Source organism: Neoarius graeffei, chromosome 8, assembly GCF_027579695.1.
Source record: "Neoarius graeffei isolate fNeoGra1 chromosome 8, fNeoGra1.pri, whole genome shotgun sequence".
In the NCBI taxonomy this organism is placed as follows: domain Eukaryota; kingdom Metazoa; phylum Chordata; class Actinopteri; order Siluriformes; family Ariidae; genus Neoarius; species Neoarius graeffei.
The window spans coordinates 66,969,805-66,995,576 of NC_083576.1; the positions used below are offsets into that span (position 1 = coordinate 66,969,805).

The 25,772-nt window shown below is 40.8% G+C and overlaps 1 protein-coding gene across 1 annotated transcript in view; it reads left to right on the plus strand.

Moving 5' to 3' along the window:
• Window positions 1–16,940, plus strand: part of slit3 (slit homolog 3 (Drosophila)) — a 368,151-nt gene extending 351,211 nt beyond the window's left edge. Inside the window, exons 34-36 of the mRNA XM_060928048.1 lie at window positions 5,701–5,989; window positions 13,920–14,125; window positions 15,446–16,940. Of these exons, the coding sequence (XP_060784031.1) occupies window positions 5,701–5,989; window positions 13,920–14,125; window positions 15,446–15,687 (737 nt within the window). The 3' untranslated portion in view covers window positions 15,688–16,940. The remainder of the gene's footprint in view (window positions 1–5,700; window positions 5,990–13,919; window positions 14,126–15,445) is intronic.
• Window positions 16,941–25,772: the final 8,832 nt, after the last annotated feature.

Consider the following 25,772-nt stretch of genomic DNA (forward strand, 5'->3'; position numbering starts at 1 on the left):
TGTCATTAATATTCATGACATGTAAATATGTTACCTCTGATTGGCTAACAGCACTGTGACGCTACCTCCAGTGGGTCAGAACAAGCGGATGTGGGTGTCTTACTATGGCGAGAGAGAAGGAACAAACCGCGAAGGGAAAAATACCGCGCGCTGACGTCATTAAGGTGCGACGCGAGGAAATAAAATAAATTCAACAAATGTTTGGGTTTTTACTGAACAAACAAACAAATAAAATGAACGAGTGACTTAAAAAAAAGAATGTGGGTGTCTTTGTAAAAACTGTTTTGATTGGCTATTATAACAGAGCATGCTGCATGCTTTTTGGTTTTGTAGCGCAGAGTACCTGGCTAACTGCAGGAAGCGGTTAGCTGCACAGCTAATGTAGCCATTGCAAGGCTAACGTGGCACCGATTTTAAAACACGGCAAAACGACTTAACAGTTATACACTTACTTGTTCGGTGTTTGTGGCTGATGCAGCAGGGATGCTTGGTACGGACCCAGGCTTCAGTGACAGTTGATGTGCAAAACCTGCCCTGTACTGTCCCAAGTTGTGGAAACATTCCTCAGGAAAATGCTTCCAACAAACATACACCGTCTTAGGTAGACTCGACGGCGTATTATTGAAGTAAATAAAATTAAGCCACTGCGTCTTCAGGGGCTCTCCCGTCGGCAGTAAAAACAGACTCTTTTCTGTGTTGTCACATCCATGTACAGCGCAATTTCCATGTTTCGCTCGCTTAGGTGATGCCATGTTGTTGTGTCCTCCCTCTATGGTCTCCTCACTACAACTGGGCGGGCAAAACATACAGTGGGTGGGAATCCAGAGGGGGGCGTGGGGATCATCTCCCTTGCTGACGTAGTAAAGGGAAGAGTTTATCAACGCGCCGTTTTGACGCGCCATTCTCAAATGTTGGGCATAGTTTGGTTTACACATTATGAAATTTCTAGCCACTGGGGTGACTTAAGAAGGTCAGAGGAACTCATTTTAACGTTAAAAAACCTCAGAAAGTGAAAATTTCATGCCATGGGACCTTTAAATATTCTGTATGTATATTTACAAGAGAAAAACATACCAACGGCCGTCAAAAAACTGGAAAAGACACAATGGAGACGTTAAACTTCCGTGCTAGTGAGCGACTGTGACAATTTGTAAACAAACATGGCCGCCAGGTTTGCTTCATTAAAAACTGAAGATTTTGAGAGAATTTTGGCTGCTGGGTAGCTCTGCTGTGTGTAGTTGTTGGTGTTGATTTTAAAAGTAACTCAGTAAATTACACAGGGAAATGAATACTTAAGTCTGAGTGAAAAATACTGTGGTGAGCGTGCAGCATGGAAGAAAAGTCTGGAGAGAGAAGTAGCTAACGCTACTGATGAACGCTACAGTGCCTTGCAAAAGTATTCATACCCCTTGAACTTTTTCACTTTTTTCCACCTTACAATAGGGTGACCAGACGTCCCGGTTTTACCGGGACAGTCCCGATTTGGGGTTGTGTCCCCCGAGTCCCTACAAAAGTCTGTCAGGACACGGATATGTCCCGGTTTTCGCCACTCGCGACGTTTGCGACTGAGCAGCGTGGGAATCATTAGCGGAGAAATGTCTGCATTTACTATTTTGATGAATTGACAGGAATCGCAAACTTTCCTGGTTACTGCCCCCTGGCCCTGTGGCATGGGTGTTTATTTAGCCACATTATTCCAGACAACAGAACGTGTTGCCATGCAACAATAAAATAAACATTAACTGGCGCGAATGTTCTTTGTCTAGCAGCTAGCAGCAGTAATGCCGCAGCAATTATGCTGAAAAGAAAATGTACCTTTTCCAAAGATTTACAGGGCACCTACCCCTTCCTCCGAGAGGTGCAGAACAATGCGCACGAAGCCTACTGCACACACTGTAAGTGCTTTGTTCTTGTACTGAGTTGGGTAGCCTATGCTGCAAATGCTGTGCGCTCCTGTGGGGGCTTTCCGTTTGAGTGTATATTTACGGAAGCCGCGAGAGGCCCTTCATATGATCTTTTTTTATTCACCTTGTTATCCCGAGATAACGACATAATTAATTCAGGATCTCGAGAAAACAACACAACTAATTCGAGATCTTGAGAAAACAAAACAATTATTTCATGATCTCAGCTGGATCACTGTATCTCCGTCGGTAGAGACGAAGCCGGGCCAGTCTTCTGCGGAGGTGCCGCGGACTAATTTTGAAATTATCCCTTATTAAAAGACTTAATGCAATCTCTCCCTGTGTCAACCCCTGATCAAAATACTGCCTTATTAGGTGATTGATTATTCCAGACATTCTAATGACCAAAGTTGCGTCTGTACAGAATGAGAAATAGCCCCAAAGTCAGCATATCACAAGTCTCTTGGCGCACCTGAATGAACCATTTCTCAGCTGTTTACTCGAGATCATGAAATAATTGTTTTGTTTTCTCGAGATCTCAAATTAGTTGTGTTTTCTCGAGATCCTGAATTAATTATGTCGTTATCTCGGGATAACAAGGTGAATAAAAAAAAGGATTATATGAAGGGCCTCTCTCGGCTTCCGTAGTATATATTCTCAAATCACTTGTCTCTTTTTTGTTTCTGTTTAACATACCATTCTGACAGTTTGGCCGTATTGCTGTGTTGAACAGCTTGTTGCACCTCCCATTAAAGTGTTCACTTTTGTACACATCATCTTGCTTTATTCATTCAGTTGTGGGGAATGGTTAGTAAGGTTGATTCTGGCCTAGGCTATGTTGAGGTCACATATCTACTTTTTAAGTTCATGCTATAGTGCATACAATTTTAGAGATACAGTCTGCATGTGCATATGCATTCTTCTTGGTGTTCTCACAAACAGGTGGAATAAAACAGTTTAAATTTGGCCTATGGACATAGCCTGGCCTATTCTCAGCCATTACAAAATCTGTTGTCTGACCATAATTTAACTGATCTGTATACCACTATGCTACTAGATAACAAAATGCCTGTTTGTTTTATTTCATGTGAGATGTTGATAAATGTGAGCTTCAACAAAATGATAAGAGCACCTCTCTGAGTGTCACGTTTGCGTAAAAAAAAAAAAAAGTGTGCGTGCACGAGCATGGTCGTGCGCAAAAGTGTCCCGGTTTCAGACTAGGGAAATCTGATCACCCTACCTTACAACCACGAACTTAAAAGTTTTTTATTGAGATTTTATGTGATAGACCAACACAGAGTAGCACATAATTGTGAAGTGAAACAAAAATGATAAATGGTCTTCAAAATTTTAAACAAATAAAAATTTGAAAAAATGTGGTGTGCATTAGTATTCAGCCCCCTGTCCTCTGATACCTCTAAATACAATCCAGTGCAATCAATTGCCTTCAGAAGTCATCTAATTAGTTAATAGAGTCCTACTGTGTGCAATTTACTCTCAGCATAAATACACTTATTCTGTGAAGGCCTCAGTGGTTTGTTAGAGAACACTGAAGAACAAACAGCATCATGAAGACCAAAGAACTCACCAGACAGGTCAGGGATAAAGTTCTGGAGAAGTTTAAAGCAGGGTTAGGTTATAAAAAAATATCCCAAGCTCCGAACATCTCAAGAAGCGCTGTTCAATCCATCATTCAAAAATGGAAAAAGTATGGCACAACTGCAAACCTACCAAGACATGGCGTCCACCTAAACTGACAGAGCGAGCAAGGAGAGCACTGGTCAGAGAAGCAGCCAAGAGGCCCATGATCACTCTGGAGGAGCTGCAGAAATCCACAGCTCAGGTGGGAGAATCTGTGCACAGGACAACTATAAGTCGTACACTCCACAAATCTGGCCTTTTTGGAAGAGTGGCAAGAAGAAAGCCATTGTTGAAAGACAGGCATAAGAAATGTAGGGGACACAGCAATCATGTGGAAGAAGGTGCTTTGGTCAGATGAGACCAAAGTTGAACTTTTTGGCCTAAATGTAAAGCGCTATGTGTGGCGGAAAACTAACACTGCTCATCACCCTGCACACACCATCCCCACTGTGAAACATGGTGGTGGCAGCATCATGCTATGGGGATGCTTTTCTTCAGCAGGGACAGGGAAGCTGGTCAGAGTTGATGGGAAGATGGATGGAGCTAAATACAGGGCAATCCTGGAAGAAAACCTGTTGGAGGCTGCAAAAGACTTGAGACTGGGAAGGAGATTCACCTTCCAGCAAGACAATGACCCTAAACATACAGCCAGAGCTACAATGGAATGGTTTAGATCAAAGAATATTAATGTGTTAGAATGGCCCAGTCAAAGTCCAGACCTAAATCCCATTGAGCATCTGTGGCAAGACTTGAAAATTGCTGTTCACAGACGCTCTCCATCCAATCTGGCTGAGCTTGAGCTATTTTGCAAAGAAGAATGGGCAAAAATTTCAGTGTCTAGATGTGCAAAGCTGGTAGAGACATACCACAAAAAGACTTGCAGCTGTAATTGCAGCAAAAGGTGGCCCTACAAAGTATTGAAGCAGGGGGGCTGACTACTAATGCACACCACATTTTTCAGATTTTTATTTGTTTAAAATTTTGAAGACCATTTATCTTTTTCGTTTCACTTCACAATTATGTGCTACTCTGTGTTGGTCTATCACATAAAATCTCAATAAAAAACTTTTAAGTTCGTGGTTGTAAGGTGGAAAAATGTGAAAAAGTTCAAGGGGTATGAATACTTTTGCAAGGCACTGTACACCGGCTGGAAGGTGACTGCACTGCCGTGCTGATGGCACTGAGTCACGGGTAAGCTAGTGTTGGCCTTCAAGAATGCTGATATGAAGAGAGTGTGTATGTATAATAATAATAATATTGGCTGGCTTTTTTTCATGGTATATCAGATATATTCCATTCAGCTGAATGGAATATATCTGATATACCACTCAACGCCAGCTAATATTATTTAAATATGTCACTCAGATCCGCGATGAATTCATCTGAAAAATTTGAGTTTTTCAACACAAGAAGATAAACTTCATATCTTCATGCCAGCATATGATTATTTTTATTACGTAGACACATTCACAAACAAAAAATACCCAAATTTATCAAAACAATTCATCGATTTCCTCACGAGTGACATATAGAGATTTATGCCACGTTTTTGGTTCTCCATGTCCCGGATGTAGCTCGTATGAAAAATTACAAGTGGTGTATTTCCCAGTAAAATACTCGTGTCCATGTCATATAAAATACCTTTTTGACTTTCTTTAAATAAAAAATGTTGCTGGAGCAATACAAACTTATAGTCTAGACGTCTGCTTCAGAATTCTTGGCACCCTTGATGAAGATGGATTAAAAAGCAGAGATGCGAAAAATCTGACCTTTAATCGAAGGAAATTAAAGTGAATTAACCACCAAGACATTTTTTACCTTTTCAGCCAGCAATACCAAGAATGCCAATACTTCTGGAGCTGATGAAACATTATATAGATTGTATGAGTTTTATGTGAGCAGTGATGTATGCTGCAGTGAAACAGTGTGCAAAAATATAGTTCACAATCAAGAATGCACCAACTAGGCCATCTTGTCGAGACTCTGATTAAGCAGTTTCACGCAAATAAGGACCGTTTTTCCAAACCAGTTCTTGACACTTTTAAGAAACACATCCTCAGATTTCTTTAGTCTACTATGTTATCATAACCATGTAACACTTTCATTTTGCTAAAAACGTCTTGAAGTGAATGTCTTGTTGATTTGTTTCTCTCAGGAGTGCCGTCTGGGATCAGCGCCATTGGACTGCGTGCGGGAGCTGAGCGCACATCCCAGTCCTTCAACGGCTGCATCCATAACGTCCGCATCAACGGAGAGCTGCAGGAGCTGAGCACTGGGCTGACAGGCACAGAGGGCATCCTGCCTGGCTGCCACTCGTGCACTGTGTGCGCACAGGGGCCGTGCAGGCAGAGGGGCGAGGTGGGCGTGACCTGTGAGTGTCCTACCAGCAGCAGCGGCCCACTGTGTGAGCAACAGGGCTACGCTAACCCCTGTCAGTCCAGCAGGTACTGTTACCCCACACACTAACACACACTCTCATACGTTTTCCTTTTATTTATATATACAGTACTGTGCAAAAGTCTTCGGCACATGTACAGAAATGCTGTAGACCAAAAATGGCTTAAAATAATGAAATGAAATGTTTCAGCATTAAAAAAAATACTATAAACAGCAATAAGCCAGAATAAATGAAACAAAGACAATATTTGGTGTGAGACGATCCTTTGCTGTAAAAAATAATACAGTAGATATAAAAAGTGTACACACCCTGTTAAAATGATAGGTTTTTCTGATGTTAAAAAATATGAGACCACGATAAATAATTTCAAAACTTTTCCCACCTTTAATGTGGCTTATAACCTGTACAATTCAACTGAAAAACAAACAAATCTGTTAGGGGGAAAAACATAAAAAATAAAAAAACATACAATAAGCTGGTTGCATAAGTGTGCAATATTTGCCCACTCTTCCAAAAGCGCTCCAAATTTGTCAGATTGCGAAGACATCTCTTGTGCACAGCCCTCTTCAGGTCACCCCACAGATTTTCAATTGGATATAGGTCTGGGCTCTGGCTGGGCCATTCCAAAACTTTTTTTGGGGTCATTGAAAGATAAAATTCTTCTTCATCCTCAGCTTTCTAGCAGACACCTGAAGGTTTTGGGCCAAAATTGACTGGTATTTAGAACTGTTCATAATTCCCTCCACCTTGACTAAAGCCCCTGTTCCAGCTGAAGAAAAACAACCCCAAAACATGATGCTGCCACCACCATGCTTCACCATGGGTATGGCGTTCTTTTGGTGATGCGCAGTGTTGTTTCTGCAACAAACATACCTTTTGGAATTGTGGCCAAAAAGTTCAACCTTGGTTTCATTAGACCATAAAACATTTTCCCACAGGCTTTTGGGAGAGTTGATGTATTTTTTTTTGCAAAATTTAGCCGGGCCTGGATGTTTTTCTTTAACCCTACCTCATGGTGCGTTCATGTGCTATGGGAATTATGGTAAATACCAAATGCCGACATGGAAAGCACACATGAACGCCCCCTCTTGTGGTATTTTCCACTGGGCAACTCGTAGTTAATTTTGATGCACGAGTTGCCGAGATGAGATGAACTTTAACCTTTTCAACATGGCGGCGAGCGGTACAAGACTAGCTTATGAACCAAGAAAGAAGTGGTTTTCACCTACGGAAAGCTGACTCTCACCTTTTAAATGAATCATGTTATGTATATTATATTATTATAATATGTATATTATAGCCTAATACAAAATATTCTGTGGCTGTCCAAAGAATGCCAACAATGATCTAGATACTGGCTACTCTCATTGTGGCTACAACCAAATTTCCAAAAACTGCGTGGCATTCAATGTGTTAAGGAAATCTCTACTTGTCATGATCAGGAAATATTCAGCATTATTTACCTTTTGACTTTTGATAACTCATATTCCTGCTGCAGCTGATGAACAAGGCAATCTATAATTGTTTTAGCCAAATAACAGGCCTGATTCTGAATCTGGTCCACCATCTTTAATTTGTCAACAACAACAAAAGCATGTGAACACAACACACTGGTAAATACCACTTCCCAACTGGAAAATATCATCTTCCCATAGCACATGAACGCAGCAATAGTCCAGGCATATGGAAAATACGGGAGATTATCGTCACATGTAGTACACAACCAGTACTTGCCAGTAATTCCTGCAGCTCCTTCAGTGTTGCTGGAGGCCTCTTGGCAGCCTCCCTGACCAGTTTTTGTCTTGTCTTTTCCTCAATTTTGGAGGGATGTCCGGTTCTTGGTAATGTCACTGTTATCCCATATTTTCTCCACTTCTTGATGACTGTCTTCACTGTGCTCCATGGTATATCTAATGCCGTGGAAATGTTTTTGTCCCCTTCTCCTGACTGATACCTTTCAACAATGAGATCCCTTTGATGCTTTGTAAGCTTTCTGCAAACCATGGCTTTTGTTGGAGGATGCAACTGAGTAAATGTCTGAACTTTATTACCCCTTTTCCACCAAATCAGTTCCAGGGCTGGTTCGGGGCCAGTGCTGGTGCTGGTTCACAACTCGTTCAACTTGTGAGCCAGCTGAGAACCAGTTTGCTTTTCCATAGCTCGGGGTGCTAAGGGGAGCCATGTCATTACGTCGCTGTATACGTCAGTTACGTCGCTGCGTTTGTATAAACCTTGGCGCGAACATCGTAGCAACAACAACACGGAGAAGAAGCAGCAGAAACAACAACAACAACAACAATAATAATAATGGATGACTTCACGTTTGTACAGCTGCTGCTTCTCGCCGCTTAAAAATGGCGACCTTTCGCGATTTTGCTATTGTTGTTGGTCTTAACAACTATTTGGGGTTAATGGAAGGTTTGAACCCAAAAAGACTGAATGCTGGAATTAAATCAAAAGGTGCTTCAACAAAGTATTAGTGTAAGGGTGTGCACACTTATGCAACCAGCTTATTGTACATTTTTTATTTTTTATGTTTTTCCCCCTAACAGATTTGTTTGTTTTTCAATTGAATTGTATGCGTTATAGGTCACATTAAAGGTGGGAAAAGTTTTGAAATTATTTATCATGGTCTAATTTTTTTTTTTACATCAGAAAAACCTATCATTTTAACAGGGTGTGTACACTTTTTATATCCACCTTAGTCTCAGGTACAATGAGTGCAGTTTTATAAGGAAGTGAGCTGTAGGTTTTACTGAGCATCTTACAGAACCAGCCACAGTTCTTCTGGACACTTTGACTGTCGCACTCGCTTCTTAATTTTGCACGAACACCCAGTCGCCTTCATTGTCTTCTTTTTTAATCTGAAAAGTGCTCTCTTATGGAATATGCTGCTTAGATACAAACATTTTTTCTGTAACATTTAATTTTGTGCTGGAAAACGAACGTTTGGACTCTAAAATGTTTTTGTACTGACTGGTTAATGTAGAAGTCATCAAATAGAAACCTACAACAAAGTTTGTATGAAAAAAAATAGGGTGCCAAAGACTTGCACAATACTGTATATGGGTCTGACTTGTGACCAGTAATGTATCTAAATAGGACCCTACATGATGCTGAGACACTAGCGCACTCTTTCATAACCTCTGTATAGGTTGATTGTAACATGGTACTGGCTGGCTGCTCTGCTGTCCGTTTAAAGAAGCTTTAGTTAGTTCACAATGCAGCAGCTCGTGTCCTTATGAGGAAGTGAGCTGAGCTCATTACCATAGTCTGATTTAAGATTTAATGGCTGACTATTTGGTTCTGCATTCATTCACCTCATAATCATTTGGGTCTATAAGGCTCTAAATAGTTTTGCTCTGGCATGTTGAACTGATCCGAGGTACTGTAGTCCATCCTGGGCATTTAGCTCAACTGTGAATCCAAGATCATACAGTGGAAGATCTTTCTCTGATACTTTTATATGAGCCATAGATCCTGGAGTTATAGTTATCTAAGAACACAAACACTATAGATGTTATTTAATTCAAGACTCAAATGCACTACACACTCTCAGAAAATAAAGCACGTTATTTTTTTCTTGGGCTGGTTTCCATCAAATCCTGTGCTCTGATTGGCTGGCGAGCGGGCCCGTATCCTACGATACGGACCCTGGTTACGGACCCCGGTTACGGACCTCTGACGACGCGCTTGTTCACAACAACAAACATATTAGCAATTTTTGTCAACATTTATTTTCGCATTTCCCAGTATAATAGCATTAATTTTACAGCATGGATAGCGATAACGACAGTCTTCACAGCGAAAATGAGTTTTACTACCCTGAGGAAGAAGAAATAAAAGAGAACATTTCAGGAGAAAGCTAAAAACCTGTAACTGTTGTTAACGTCGACCAAAAACATGGCTGAATCCTGAATGACTCAATTTTGTATAAATAGGGGACTACATAGGTGGCAAAATGTAGTTTTTTTCCTGCCATGGAAGTGCACTTGTATACCGAGGAGGAAGCCATTTGCATTACAGCTGTGAATGAGGATTCAAAATAGCATTAATTTTACAGCATGGATAGCGATAATGAGTGTTCACAGCGAAAGCGAGTTTTACTACCCTGAGGAAGACAAAATAAAAGAAAACATTTCAGGAGAAAGCTAAAAACCTGTAACTTGCTAACGCCGACCAAAAACATGGCTGAATCCTGAATGACTCAATTTTGTATAAATAGGGGACTACATAGGCTGCAAAATGTAGGTTTTTTTTCCTGCCATGGAAGTGCACTTGTATACCGAGGAGAAAGCAATTAGCATTACAGCCGTGAATGAGGATTCAAAATGGTGGCTCGGCTCAGTTTTCCCTTTCAGGCGCTCCCATTTTCTGTTAGAATTTGGTAAAGAAAAAAATAAATATATTATTTACCAGCTTAAGGTCGGTCCGTATGGTGAAATACCGTGGCCTCGGCCTTGAATACTGCCCTCGGCCCAGAGGGCCTCGGTCAGTACTTTCAAGACCTCAGTCACGGTATTTCACCATACGGACCTCCCAGCTGGTAAATAACATATATTTATTGTACCTTTAGGGGTACACCAGCTTGTGACTGGAGCAATACCATCTAAGGTACTTATTTTTACCCTTTATATACTGCTTTGGAACATATATGAACCTTTTTGACCCTCAAAAGGTACACATAATTACCTTGAAGTCCAATAACGAGCCCTGGGGGTACATTAGTGTAGACTGTACCTTGTGGGACAGAAATGGACTCCTGCTGTAGGGATCAGGACACTTCATCCAATGACCATTTCATCCAATAGTTGAGACATTTCGTCCATAGCCTTTTCCAGACATATCAATTATTTTATGTGTGTTGACAATATGTGTGACAAGATCGATATATAAACAAACCATAAGTCATTTAAGGGAGTGCATTAAGCAGGTTTATGACTGCGTCTCTCCGTAATAAATGGATATAGACAATTGCTGTAAAGCAAACGAGTGCCGTAGTACGAGTGCGTCGACACAAAAGAGCAGTGTAAGGGGCATAAACAAGCAGACCCTGACCATTACAGGCTGCTCTCCGAGCTTTGAGTCCAGTGAAGCTGTTTAATTCATCATTTAGTCAGTCTTAATAAGGCCAACACAGCCTTAATCAGTAAAATGTTTCAATAAATATTTTATTTAAATCGTATTTTATTCAGTTAAAGGAGTGCATTAAGTAGGTTTATGACTGCGTCTCCTTGTAATAAATGGAAACATGTGCCTAATGATAGTGAGGTGACTATATGTGCGACAAATTGCTATTGGACCAAATGGTCGTTGGACAAAGTGTCCTGTATCCACTACACGCTGCAAAAATGTGTTTTGCTTCAGTCAGATTCCATTGAGTATTCCTCCTTTTTTCGAACAAACAAATATAAAATAATTGATAGTGCGTAGGCGGCACGGTGGTGTAGTGGTTAGCGCTGTCGCCTCACAGCAAGAAGGTCCTGGGTTCGAGCCCCGGGGCCGGCGAGGGCCTTTCTGTGCGGAGTTTGCATGTTCTCCCCGTGTCCGCGTGGGTTTCCTCCGGGTGCTCCGGTTTCCCCCACAGTCCAAAGACATGCAGGTTAGGTTAACTGGTGACTCTAAATTGACCGTAGGTGTGAATGTGAGTGTGAATGGTTGTCTGTGTCTATGTGTCAGCCCTGTGATGACCTGGCGACTTGTCCAGGGTGTACCCCGCCTTTCGCCCATAGTCAGCTGGGATAGGCTCCAGCTTGCCTGCGACCCTGTAGAAGGATAAAGCGGCTAGAGATAATGAGATGAGATGATAGTGTGTATGAAAAAGGCTTTGGACGAAATGTCTTAACTATTGGACGAAATGGCTGTTGCACGAAGTGCCCTGTATCCCTGCTGTACCCCTATTTCTGACGGTGCACAGTGGTGCAGTGGATGCTGCTGCTGCTTCACAGCTCCAGGGTCCCCAGTTTGATCCTGAACTCAGGTTATTGCCTGTGTGGTGTTTTTGCATGTTTTTCCCATGTCCACATGGGTTTCCCTCGAGTTCTCCGGTTTCCTCCCACCTTGAATTATTTTTTTGTTTGTAGCAATTCTCAAGTGTAACTGAGAATCCTCCATAAAGGGTACCAAAACTTTCCCCTTCTGTTAAATCTAGGTATGACTCTTGAGTTGCCTTTTAAGAAAAAGGGGATGAACTGCATTTCTAGGCCAGAATTTTTATTTTTTTAATCCTCAAATGAAGAAACTAGCCTGCTCTTTTGCATAATAATACTGTAATTAATACTTCTTCTGAGGCATCTTTGAAACCGAATGCTAGTTTTAAGCGTTAAGAAACACTTTTAAACATAACAAACTGCACCTTTGATACATTATACGCCTGTACTAGCGTATCAAATTGTAAATGACTTACTAGTTCCTAAAACATTTAGAAATCTGCTCAGGATGGCGAACGAACAACATTCTTACAACACCAGATGTTCAGCTAAGGGGAATATTGTTCGTCCACCTGCCAAGACAAATTATGGTAATTTTTCCTTTCTATTTACCGTCTCCAAACTCTGGGTAGGAATTCTCACAAGAATCAAAAACTTAAGCTCACTTCCATTATTTAAATCAGCCTTAAAATCAGGGGCGGCACGGTGGTGTAGTGGTTGGCGCTGTCGCCTCACCGCAAGAAGGTCCGGGTTCGAGCCCCGTGGCCGGCAAGGGCCTTTCTGTGCGGAGTTTGCATGTTCTCCCCGTTTCCTCCAGGTGCTCCGGTTTCCCCCACAGTCCAAAGACATGCAGGTTAGGTTAACTGGTGACTCTAAATTGACCGTAGGTGTGAATGGGAGTGTGAATGGTTGTCTGTGTCTATGTGTCAGCCCTGTGATGACCTGGCGACTTGTCCAGCGTGTACCCCGCCTTTCGCCCGTAGTCAGCTGGGATAGGCTCCAGCTTGCCTGCGACCCTGTAGAACAGGATAAAGCGGATAGAGATGATGAGATGAGATGAGATGAGATGAGATGAGATGAGATGAGATGAGATGAGATGAGCCTTAAAATCAGATCTTATTTTAAATCAACAATAAGCATTTCTTCCCCTATACCTTAACAATTCTATGATGGTAAGTTCTAGGCTCAGTGTTTGTGTTTGAGTGTAAGTATGCATAGAGATGTGTGTAAATGAATATACCGGTAGTGTATTTAGACACAATATATATTTGTATAGTTCTCTTGTTCCAACAAAAAAAATTGCAATATGACATGGGGGGCTGTTGATACAAATGTTTATGCTATTTCAACAGCGACACACACCTTACATCAATAATTGGATTAACTATTATTTGCAAATTCCATCCATCCATCCATTATCTGTAGCCACTTATCCTGTCCTACAGCGTCGCAGGCAAGCTGGAGCCTATCCCAGCTGACTATGGGCGAAAGGCGGGGTACACCCTGGACAAGTCGCCAGGTTATCGCAGGGCTGACACATAGACACAGACAACCATTCACACTCCCATTCACACCTACGGTCAATTTAGAGTCACCAGTTAACCTAACCTGCATGTCTTTGGACTGTGGGGGAAACCGGAGCACCTGGAGGAAACGGGGAGAACATGCAAACTCCGCACAGAAAGGCCCTCGCCGGCCAAGGGGCTCGAACCCAGGACCTTCTTGCTGTGAGGCGACAGCGCTAACCACTACACCACCGTGCCGCCCTATTTGCAAGTTCTTTTTTTATTATATACAATTGTACTAAGTCTTTTAGTACATTTTCTTTCTCATATTGTATATTGTGTATGAATAAAGTTGAGTTGAACTGAATTGAATTATGCTGCTGTATAAGGAGGGTAACAGAACTGTCTGAAAATGTAAACCAGATGCAGGTTGCAATAAAAACAAGAATGAAAACAAGATATTTACATGTGGATATTGAATCTTTTTTTCAACTCTCTCTCTCTCTCTCTCTCTCTCTCTCTCTCTCTGAACTGGGTGCAGATGTGTGCATGGCCTGTGTGTGCCTAAGGGTTCGTCCTACAGCTGTAAGTGTGCACAGGGTTACGTGGGTCAGTACTGTGACAGGAGAGAGGAGCCAGCCGCCTGCAGGGGGCAGTACTGTGTGCATGGGGAATGCAGAGTGGATGAGAGTGGAAATCCTGCATGCCACTGCCAGCCCGGGTACACAGGCAGCACCTGTGACACCGGTATGACGTGCACGCACACACACACACACACACACACACACACACACACACACACAGAGCTTACCAACCACCATTCTGTATGTTATAGAAATCATTTTATTTTATTGTTGCACATCAAGTCAAAATGTGGTTAATTTTAACTTTAACAGAATAACAGGCCCATTGCCTCGTCTTCATTAGTATTTGAGTTATGCATTCAATCATTCTTTCAAAAGAAATAATTTTTTTCACATATCCGAACTAGGCAGCAGGGTTCAGAGCAAAAACTCGGGTCATATATGATGACTCAGGAACAGTTCTGGGTTCAGGGCCCGGTCCTACAACACCGATAACTATAACTATACCTGTAACTACAACTATGACTATACTTCTGCCTGAATTTCGTTCCAGTCTGGAGCAGTCACACCACAACTATAATCCCGACTATAATATCGCTTGTTCCTGCCACTCAGGGAAATAAATGCATGCAACTTAGGAATAGTCATGGAAGTTTTTTCCAGGTAGTAGCACATTATTCCGGGTCATACTGTACAGCCTGGACTTCAAAACAACCCATGCACATACTCCAGTGGTCGGCAAAATACAGATATGTCACGGACTACGGAAATGTAATTAAAAAAAAAAAGAGACCAAAAAACGGAGCAGTTATGGATTTTATTACAGCTGCATCACGGATGCTAATAATTTACAGATTGGTCACGGGCGTTTCGGTATATTATAGATTGGTTACCGATTTCATACGGATGATGCATCACGGATAAAAAAAATTAAGAAGTCTAAAACAGTTAAATGTTTGGACTGCTGAAGTTCATAATTAAAATATCTTACCTGCATTTATATATTTATTAATTCACTATTGATATTTCATGGAAAATAATCACACATCCGTGAATAAAAGATCAGTGCTTTGTTTTCTATTTTCCATGAATCCATATTCCGTGACTTCATGATGCAATAAGGATATACAAAGATGCCCGGGGAAAATAACACGTGCTCAGACAACATCACATGTAAACAGTTACCTGATTGGTCAGATGTTTTATCGGCTCAGGTCCAGGCCTGGAAAAATCGCTCCAGAAGCAATCTCAGCGATACGGATAAACCCAGGCCTGGGCTATAGGTATCGTTATCGGTCTGGTGTGACCACAAACCATATAAACTACAGGGGACTGATTTATTTATAGTTATTGTTGTAGTTATAGTTATCGGTATTGTGGGACCGAGCCTTAAGGACCTTGCTTGAGGGTCAATCAGTGCAGGTTTTCAGGATGTTCCTTCCATGTTTTTAGAGTTCTAATGAGTCTCCTCTCCTCCTCCCAGAGCTGACGTGTCAGGGCGAGATGGTCCGTGAGCTGCTCAAGCGTCACATAGGCCAGAAGACATGCACATCCACCAGTAAAGTACCCCGGGTGGATTGTCCACGCTCGTGTCAGCCAGGACTCTGCTGCGCCCCCACCAAGAGCCGCAGACGGAAAGTCAGCTTCAAGTGCTCGGACGGCTCCTCCTTCTCCGAAGAGATAGAGACGATCTTGGAGTGCAGTTGCTCGAAATGTCCTTCATAATGATCACCTTCCCCGTCCCCCCCATTTCACATGGAGCCAGAGGGAAAGAAGAAACTATATTGTACATTAAAAAAACAAATAGAACTTATTTTTATTAAGGGATTTTTTTAAAGAGACTGTTTTTATGATGTTTCGCATATGTGTGATATAAAAAGTTATTTTGTATCCATGAAAAAAAACCCACACACACAAAGCAGATTAACATTCCTGAAAGTATATGAATTTTATATAAATAAATATATATGAATGTGTGTGTATCTATATAAATGTCCAACCTAACCTGAGGATTAATACGGTGTGTACTGCATGTCCATGTGAGTGTGAGAGGGATGTTTTAGGACACTGAGCAGGTATAATGTTAAAAAGCCTATAATGCCAGTCAAGAAGAGTATGAGGAACCTCGAACTCTCCCCGACATGAAAAGGACCGCTACGCTGGTGAAACAGGAACTGTGCCTTCTACCCAGCCTGCATTGCGATCAACTAAAGACTCATTACTTAAACCCAGAGCTGAAAGATTGGAACTGTTAATGTCGAGAGCTCTGAAATGGTTATGTTACATGCAGATGTTAATGATTGTTTTTTATTTGTCTATTATCCATCAGAGAGAAGAGCAGAACTTCGAGCAGGATGGATCACAGAGCTAAACATATCTCCCCGTATTTCTTGCATGAATGCATAGAAGCATATAGGACTGAATGTGAACTCATGCTGTGATCCAGCAGTGAAATCCCAATCACTGGTGGCATCTTGTTCCGATTTTTGTTTATTTTTTGTACTAAATATTCACAAAAACTCGACCACGTTTGAGCTCTGTTGGAAAGCTCTCCATGTTGATGCAGTATTCTGTCATAACCTTACTAATATATTAAACACGAATATATTACGCCCATTACTACTGTATTTTGTATCATATAGCCATTGTTTTACAAGGAAGGCTTTTTTCTTTCTTTTTTTTTTTTTTTTACAGATGTCTATCTCAAAGAGGTAGTAAACATGTATTTCCCCAAAGTGAATCAATCAGTGTTAAACCCAAATACAATTAGTGTATCCTCCAGAATAAAACATTAGGTAATAATAAGTGCATTTCCCAGTGTACAACATAAATGAGCTGATGTATGATGAATTATATTAAAGCCTGTAAAAGTAAAGATGGCGTCACTAATAGAAGATCATTTCTGGTTGAATATGAACTCAAGAATGATGAAAAATGTACTATGAATGTTGAATTAAAACTTCTAATGAAATCGTTAACGGGTTTTTTGGTTATTGATGTCCTAATTGTTAACATACAAGGAAACAATGTGGTTTCTGGTGGTTTTTGAGGGTTGATTATGAAGGTTATGCATATTAAGTGAAAATTAGGGGAAAATATGCAATGCATTCAAGAAAACATGTTCTTTCTGACTTGGTGGTTATTTTCTAATAAGGTGTGGTCATGTAATATATTGATGCCACAAGTTCATTTTTTCAAGACCTATTTCATGGCTAAGAAATAGTTAACTCACAGCAACTACTGTGTTTTAAAATGAGATCATCAATGATGGCGTAGCTCACTCCGGCCCCCTCTAGTCCAGAAGGAACGATCTAAAGTGGGCCACATTGTGCAATAAATGTTGCAGGCTATAAACACTATATACAAGCTCTATATAGAAGCTATATACACCCTAGGAATACTGACCTATTTGCCAGAAAGAATCCAAAATGGCGAGGAATTGACTGAGAAGAAGCAATTTTTGTTGAACTGCTCATTAAGGCTTAATTAGTCCATAACTTCATTAATAATTGTAATTAAGCAAATCTGGGTAGAAGTTATATGCACCCTAGGTGCCCCTACCTTCATGCCAGAAAGAATCAAAATCAGTGAAGAATTGAGGGAGAAGAAGCAATTTGTGTGGAAACTGCTCGTTAGGGATTAATTATGCCATATCTTCATTATTAATTGCAATTGTGCAAATTTGGGTAGAAGCCATATGCACCCCAGGCAGACCTACCTTCCTGCCCAAAAGAATCAAAATCGGTGAAGAATTGAGAGAGAAGAAGCGATTTTTGTGAAATACTGAAGACGCCGGACAGAAGGCAGACAGACAATGGGCAACATATGATGGCATAAGCTCATTGCCTGTTGGCCAGATGAGCTAATAACTGAGTCACAGACAGGTGACATGAATTACACCTGGTGGTGGAAAGAGGAAACACACTGACTCGAATAAAAGCAGAAACTGTAGAATGATGCATTTGGGTAAAAGTAGTTACGAAGAAAATTACACTTGTAAGTAGTACATATTTAAGTATGGTTTGAAAAAAACTACTGTACTTGAATAATTACTTTACAAATTACTTTTTTTACACTTCTAAATGTTCTTTATTCGACGACGTAAAATATCTAATTTTTGAACAATTATGTCAATTCACCAAGTGAACTATGCTGAAGTGAACATCACCTGCTTTATCAACACTATATAATGAAAAGTAACATTAGCTGGCTAGCTATCTTAGCCACTTGCTATTAGGGTTTCAGTAGCTTGCTATACCTCATGTTAATTCATACATGTCTCTCACTACATACTTACCTATCTAGCAAATGCATCTCTTATAGGGGTCTTTCACATGATGTCATCATAACTATGGATTTGCTTATGCGGCCATATTGCCTGGCAAGCTTTGTGTTTGACAATGATTGGCACAAGTGTACGCCAGTGATTGTAAGCCCAATTCAGTAAACATCTCCAGATAAACTTGTAGAAGTTACATCTAAAAGAACAATGCCAGAGAGCTGTAGTGCTTTTGGATGTAATAACAGACATGGAGATAAGCTTGGTTTAACTTTTCACCACTTCCCGGCAAACCCAGAAAGACAAGAAAAATGGCGAGCTGCAGTTAAATGGGAAGACTGGATGCCACAACATTCCCGTGTATGTGCAGGACATTTTATATCAGGTTAGTATGAAAGCTCTGTGCACTCAGTACAGTCTACTGATACATACACAAGCGTGTCATACTTAGCAGCTCTACTGCACTACAAAAGAAAAAAAACATGCCAAATGGCAAATGTATGAACATTAAAATGTATATCTGGATGTGGGCTTAGTTTGGACATGATATATTTTATTAGACCTAAAACTTGACTAGACTAGCAGCATGTTTATTAAGTACTGATAATGTAGACTTGGCTAAACACTATAAAATATCATACATGTCAACCTATACGGAATGTCCGTATTTTATACAGATTTGATTCAATAAACGTAGTATACAGGCGTACAAATAAAGTTATACGGATTCTTTAAAAAAAACTTCAATATTTATTTAGAGCTATAATCAATTCCCATGATGATAAAAGAGCGCATAACATTTACAAATGTACTGTACACCACAGACAGCCAGTAAAGAGTCTTATGAAATCGCATGTTATCTTGTGGTAGCAAGACTTCGTTCCACTTTTGATCATGCACACACCACATTGCGAGGATCCCGCCAACCGGGAAGTAACATTTTGTTTGAAAAGCGTATTTCCACCTGAGCGACTTTCACTAGCGACTGAAAAGATTCTGAATGGACACTCCGGCAAGATCAACACAGACACTTGCTGTGACATGCAGCCTAGTGAGGTATTGGTGCAGACTGCTAAAAAAGCTGTCATGGAGTACAATTCAGAACATTAGAGTGACACTTTGTGTTTTTGTCAAACATTGGAGCTTTGTATTCATTCTGAAGGTTTATTGTTATTAATATTGAATAAAAAGTAACTTGGATATATCATTGTTAATTATCATTCAAATTTTAGGTAAATTATTTTAATTTGCATCTTATACGGGGGGCGGCACGGTGGTGCAGTGGTTAGCGCTGTCGCCTCACAACAAGAAGGTCCTGGGTTCGAGCCCCGGGGCCGGCGAGGGCCTTTCTGTGTGGAGTTTGCATGTTCTCCCCGTGTCCGCGTGGGTTTCCTCTGGGTGCTCCGGTTTCCCCCACAGTCCAAAGACATGCAGGTTAGGTTAACTGGTGACTCTAAATTGACCGTAGGTGTGAATGTGAGTGTGAATGGTTGTCTGTGTCTATGTGTCGGCCCTGTGATGACCTGGCGACTTGTCCAGGGTGTACCCCGCCTTTCACCCGCAGTCAGCTGGGATAGGCTCCAGCTTGCCTGCGACCCTGTAGAAGGATAAAGCGGCTAGAGATAATGAGATGAGAATGAGATGAGATCTTATACGGATTTTATAAGGGAAATATGGATTTTGGAGGTTGGTTATACAGGTTTGATTGACCAAAGGTTGACATGTATGAAATATGCTACATCTCGGCCCTGGCTTGTTTATTACTATTAGAAACCACGTTTGAGCTTACGTTTGTCATAATAAGGTGTTTTTCTTTATTAGGAATTTTCCATAACATTCTGGCACAAAACCTGCCTTGAAATATCAGTCAGCATCTGTACTTTTGTATGCGTTTAGCATCTCCGGTGTATTTAGAAGTTCAAATGCTAAATAGTTCAGGATGTTGTTGTGTCCTAAATCCAGTAGATGGTTTGCTGAACACTTTTTTAAGTGGAATAAATACATTTGTGGGTAAATTAAGAAGAAGAAGCTTTTATTTTTGTTACATGTACACTCAAGTACAGAGAAATTCCTACTCTGCATTTAAACAACCTGAAGCAGTGAACACATGCACACAAGTGAGCAAGGAGCACACACACACACACGGAGAGAGAGAGAGAGAGCTGTGTGCAGAATAAATAATACATATATATGTTTGTGGGTAAATTATATGGATCTGTGATGACTGCATGTTTCAGCTTTTGGGTGTAACGCAATCTGCTGGTATAATCTCAATTTTCAATCATTTCAGAGAGATTGTACTGACTGCAGTCATCTTGATTTTCATTATCAACTGTCATGGCTATGTTTCTTTGTTTGCCCTGGCAATATGGCGGATGCTACGTGCTAAACAAAAATCTGTGATGTCAGTGAAAGGCCACTATCCATTATCCTGATAGTTACTTCTAGGCTGTAGTAGCACTTAGATGTATCTAACACAGCAGATATTTGCTGATGAAAATCAAAGTGACAACCTAAATTAATACAGCACTTTCATAGTGTAGAACATGGAACGATCTGGCTAGCTAGTCTAGCTTGCTCAGCTAGCTAATGGCTGTTTGGCTTGTGAAATAACTGATAACTTTATGGGTTTTCACTCACATTTTTTTGATGATCATTATCACATCGTTTCTTATTTTTAACCGATTAAAACTTAAGGCAATGATAAATTTGGCCAGGGATGCTCATCAGTCTCTATTGTCTTAGACATTGCTACTGCTGACTTAAAAAAAAAAAAGTAGACCTTCAGCAGGATACCGCTTTGTTTTGATTGGGACTTGAAACTAAATTGTTTAAAATGCATATTTATTGTCTTTTAATTGGATTTCAGTCTACTGGGGATCAAAATATTCTATATATTCATTTAGTACCATTACAGTGAACTATGTACTCAAGTACATTAATGACAATACATGTAGTTTGTTACTTTCCAACCCTGATTAGCTTATTGTGGCCACAGGAACCTTAGCATGGAGATGATTAATAATATTATACTTTACCCAAATCTTTGAAGTGATGCAGAATAGCATACTGGAGTCACTGCTGTTGTGACATGGATATACAGTTAGTTCAAATCTCTTTAATGCCGGGATCAGACTACATGATATTTTTGTCCTTCATGATGGTCACCATGTCAAATTAGGCAATCATAGTTCATCTCATCTCATCTCGTTATCTGTAGCCGCTTTATCCTGTTCTACAGGGTCGCAGGCAAGCTGGAGCCTATCCCAGCTGACTACGGGCGAAAGGCGGGGTACACCCTGGACAAGTCGCCAGGTCATCACAGGGCCAACACATAGACACAGACAACCATTCATACTCACATTCACACCTATGGTCAATTTAGAGTCACCAGTTAACCTAACCTGCATGTCTTTGGACTGTGGGGGAAACCGGAGCACCCGGAGGAAACCCACGCGGACACGGGGAGAACATGCAAACTCCACACAGAAAGGCCCTCGCCGGCCACGGTGCTCGAACCCGGACCTTCTTGCTGTGAGGCGACAGCGCTAACCACTACACCACCGTGCCGCCCCGCAATCATAGTTGATAAAAAATATTTGTCTGGCATGCTTGAAACTGGTACAGGCTGGCCTGATTGCTACTTGTTCTTGAAACTGTTACAGGCGGTCCTGATTGCTACTTGTTTTGGTTAGTTAAATCCTTGAGATTTATCTTCACTTGCACATTCTGCTCTTTGTTTAATGAAGGTGATGTTGACCAATAATGTATTTCTTCTTTTCATAAGACTATGATTCTGATGGGTGATCCAGCATTAGTGATTTTTCAATCTAGATTGACTTCCATCCATCCATCCATCCATCCATCCATCCATCCATCCATCCATCCATCCATCCATCCATCCATCCATCACCTCTTATCCTGTTCTACAGGGTGGTAGACAAGCTGGAGCCTATCCCAGCTGACTATGGGCGAGAGGCGGGGTACACCCTGGACAAGTCACCAGGTCATCGCAGGGCTGACACAGAGACAAACAACCATTCACACTCACATTCACACCTACGGTCAATTTAGAGCCACCAATTAACCTAACCTGCATGTCTTTGGGGGAAACCGGAGCACCCGGAGGAAACCCACGCAGACACAGGAAGAACATGCAAACTCCACACAGAAAGGCCCTCGCTGACTGCTGGGCTCGAACCCAGGACTTTCTTGCTGTGAGGCGACAGTGCTAACCACTACACCACCGTGCCACCCCTCTAGATTGACTTTTCACCAGTTAAATAATAACTTGATCTAAGTATTAAGTATGATGTTTGTACTTAATATCAAACCATTGGTTTCACGATATATTCAGTCAGGGGCTTAAGTTGCACAATGACATTGGTATTTCCGTAACAAATGTTTATCATGAGATACTTAGTTTGTGGTTCAGTCTATTAATTCATGGTTACTTCAGTAACTGCTTTATCCTGGTTAAGATCATGATGCAAATCATAACTTCAGGTTTTGTAAGTAATTCCAGTAATTCATGGTCATGCTTTATTAAAAATATCCACTTTGTCACCAAAGAAGCACTGTAATTTCTGGATATTTAATGTAGAAATTCTTGTCATACTGCCTTCTATCCACTAGATGGTGAACTCCACTTGGTTGTCTGGAGTGCATTTGTCTTTGACTCATTGACTTCATATGGTCCAGTACTGAGTGCTTGCTTAGTTTAGTTCCAGGCACACCATTGCTGGATAGTAAGCAATGTTGCATAAGTCATGGATTTCAGCTTTCATGAATACAACTCAAAACAGAACATCTTATGTAGCACTACGAATAGAACGAATACCTAAATACCAGCTCACATCAAGCTTACTGTGACTTCAATAACTCTCTTATCTCTGTTCCTAATCCAGGGAAACATTAATGATGTTCAGAGTGAATAATAAGAGCATACGGTAACATAACCCAGGACAACTCATCAGTCATTCCCAGCTCTTTACTCCATGGCGCTTCCATTTGTTGATTTAAAAAAAAAAAAAGCCCAATCTTTGGCATGAGACTGGTCCCACGGAGAATGCGTGTCTACTACAGGAAAGATCTAGCTCCTTTTCATGCCTCTTAAATCCTTTCAAGTTCTCTCTCATTATGTTTAGTGGCTTGCCTGTGAACCCTGGCATTCCTTCAGATACGTCTTTTCACCCTGCAGGGAGGAAAGAAAGCCCAGCATTGTCAGGGCACATCAGGTTATTAAAGAAACATAATGCTTCTAAATCTCCAGCAGTCATTATTCACTACAGTCATCCATGGTAGTACAGTTTGCTTGTGAATGTGGCAGGAAAAGTAAGTAGCTTATATGAATGCTATAGAAACTGAGCAAACACTTAAGAGGAAACCAAGGCATAAGTTTAAAGTGTGGGGGTGTGGGTTTGTGTCCAACTGTCCCCATAAGTATTGGCATATCTGACAGTTCTGACTGTGGGGACATTTGACTGGTCCCGATAAAGAAAACTGTTTTTGTTTGTTTCTTTGTTTGTTTTCACTGAGGCATATTTACATAGGTTTAAAGAGTGTGTGTGTGTCCAACTGTCCCCATAAGTATAGGCATATCTGACAGTTCTGACTGTGGGAACATTTGACTGGTCCCCATAAAGAAAATTTTCTTTCTTTCTTTCTTTCTTTCTTTCTTTCTTTCTTTCTTTCTTTCTTTCTTAGGTATATTTACATAGGTTTAAAGTGTGGGTGTGTTTGTGTCCCACTGTCCCCATAAATGTAGGCATATCTGACAGTTCTGACTGTTGGGACATTTGACTGGTCCCCATAAAGAAAATTGTTTTTATTTGTTTGCTTGCTTGTTTGTTTGTTTGTTTGTTTGTTTGTTTGTTTGTTTTCACTGAGGCATATAGGTTTAAAGTGTGTGTGTGTGTGTGTGTGTGTGTGTGTGTGTGTGTGTGTGTGTGTGTGTGTGTGTGTGTGTGTGTCCAATTGTCCCCATAAATGTAGGCATATCTGACAGTTCTGACTGTGGGGACATTTGACTGGTCCCCATAAAGAAAACTGTTTTTGTTTGTTTGTTTGTTTGTTTGTTTTCACTGAGGTATATTTATGTAGGTTTAAAGTGTGGATGTGTGTGTTTGTGTCCAAGTTTCCCTATAAATGTAGCCATATCTGACAGTTCTGACTGTGGGGACATTTGACTGGTGCCCATAAAGAAAAATGCTTTTGTTTGTTTTCACTGAGGCATATTTACATAGGTTTAAAGTGTGGATGTGTGTGTTTGTGTCCAAGTTTCCCTATAAATGTAGCCATATCTGACAGTTCTGACTGTGGGGACATTTGACTGGTCCCCAAAAAGAAAATTGTTTTTGTTTGTTTGTTTTTCACTGAGGTATACTTATGTAGGTTTAAAGTGTGGGTGTGTTTGTGTCCAATTTTTCCCATAAATGTTGGCATATCTGACAGTTCTGACTGTGGGGACATTTGACTGGTCCCCATAAATAAAACTGTTTTTTGTTTGTTTGGTTGGTTGATTGGTTGGTTGTTTTCACAAAAATCAAAAAGAGCCAAAAGGATCCTTTTAGTTACTGAGATTCATTGAGATTTAGGCTTCAGAATAATTAGCTGCTTTTAATAATTGTGTGAATAGCATGTCCTCAGAAGGATAGCAAGACATATGTCCGTGTGTGTGTACTCCAATTTAGTCCTTCGTGAGGATTAAATACATTTATTTATTTATTTATTTATTCATTCATTCATCTTCCATATCTCCTTGATCCTGGTCAAGGTCACAGTGGATTCAGAGCCTATCCCAGGAACGCTGGAAGTAACACCAGTCTATTGCAGGGCACCATGCACACACTCATTCACTCCTACAGGCAATTTAGCATAGCCAGTCCATAACCAGTCTACTGGCATGTTTTAGGAGTTGGGTGGAAACTGGAGAAGGCATATGGAAATGAAGAGAACACACAAAATGCCACACAGATAGTAACCTGAGCTCAGGATCAAACCCTGAAGCTGTCAGGCAGCAATGTTTCCCTACACAAGTCTCCCAGGAAAAAAAAAAATCTTTCTCTACTGTCAAAATGCATGCCTAAACATAATCCTACTTTAAAGGAAGAAAATATTTAAATGTTTTCTAAATAAAGTTATGCAGTATTATCTGCCAAAACAGTGCAAGCTGGTCAAACTGGTAGCCCATCTTTGTCAGCTGGTAGAAAGGAACCAAGTGAATTACCGCTATATCTAGTTAAGTTATTTTGAAGAAAATAGCACACCAGTTAGACATAACAAACATTTCTCAACAAATCTCATCTATTATCTACACGGCTTGTCCTTCAGGGTCACAGGTGAACTGGAGTCAGCTGAATTCAGGTGAGAGGTGGGGTACACTCTGGGGAAATAACCATTCGAAATTTATGTAGAGTAGCCAGTTGACCTAATCTACAGGTCACTGGACTGTGGGAGGAAACCAAAACCCAGAAGGAACCCATGCAGTCACAAAGAGAACATACAAACTCCACATAGAAAGGCCTCGGTT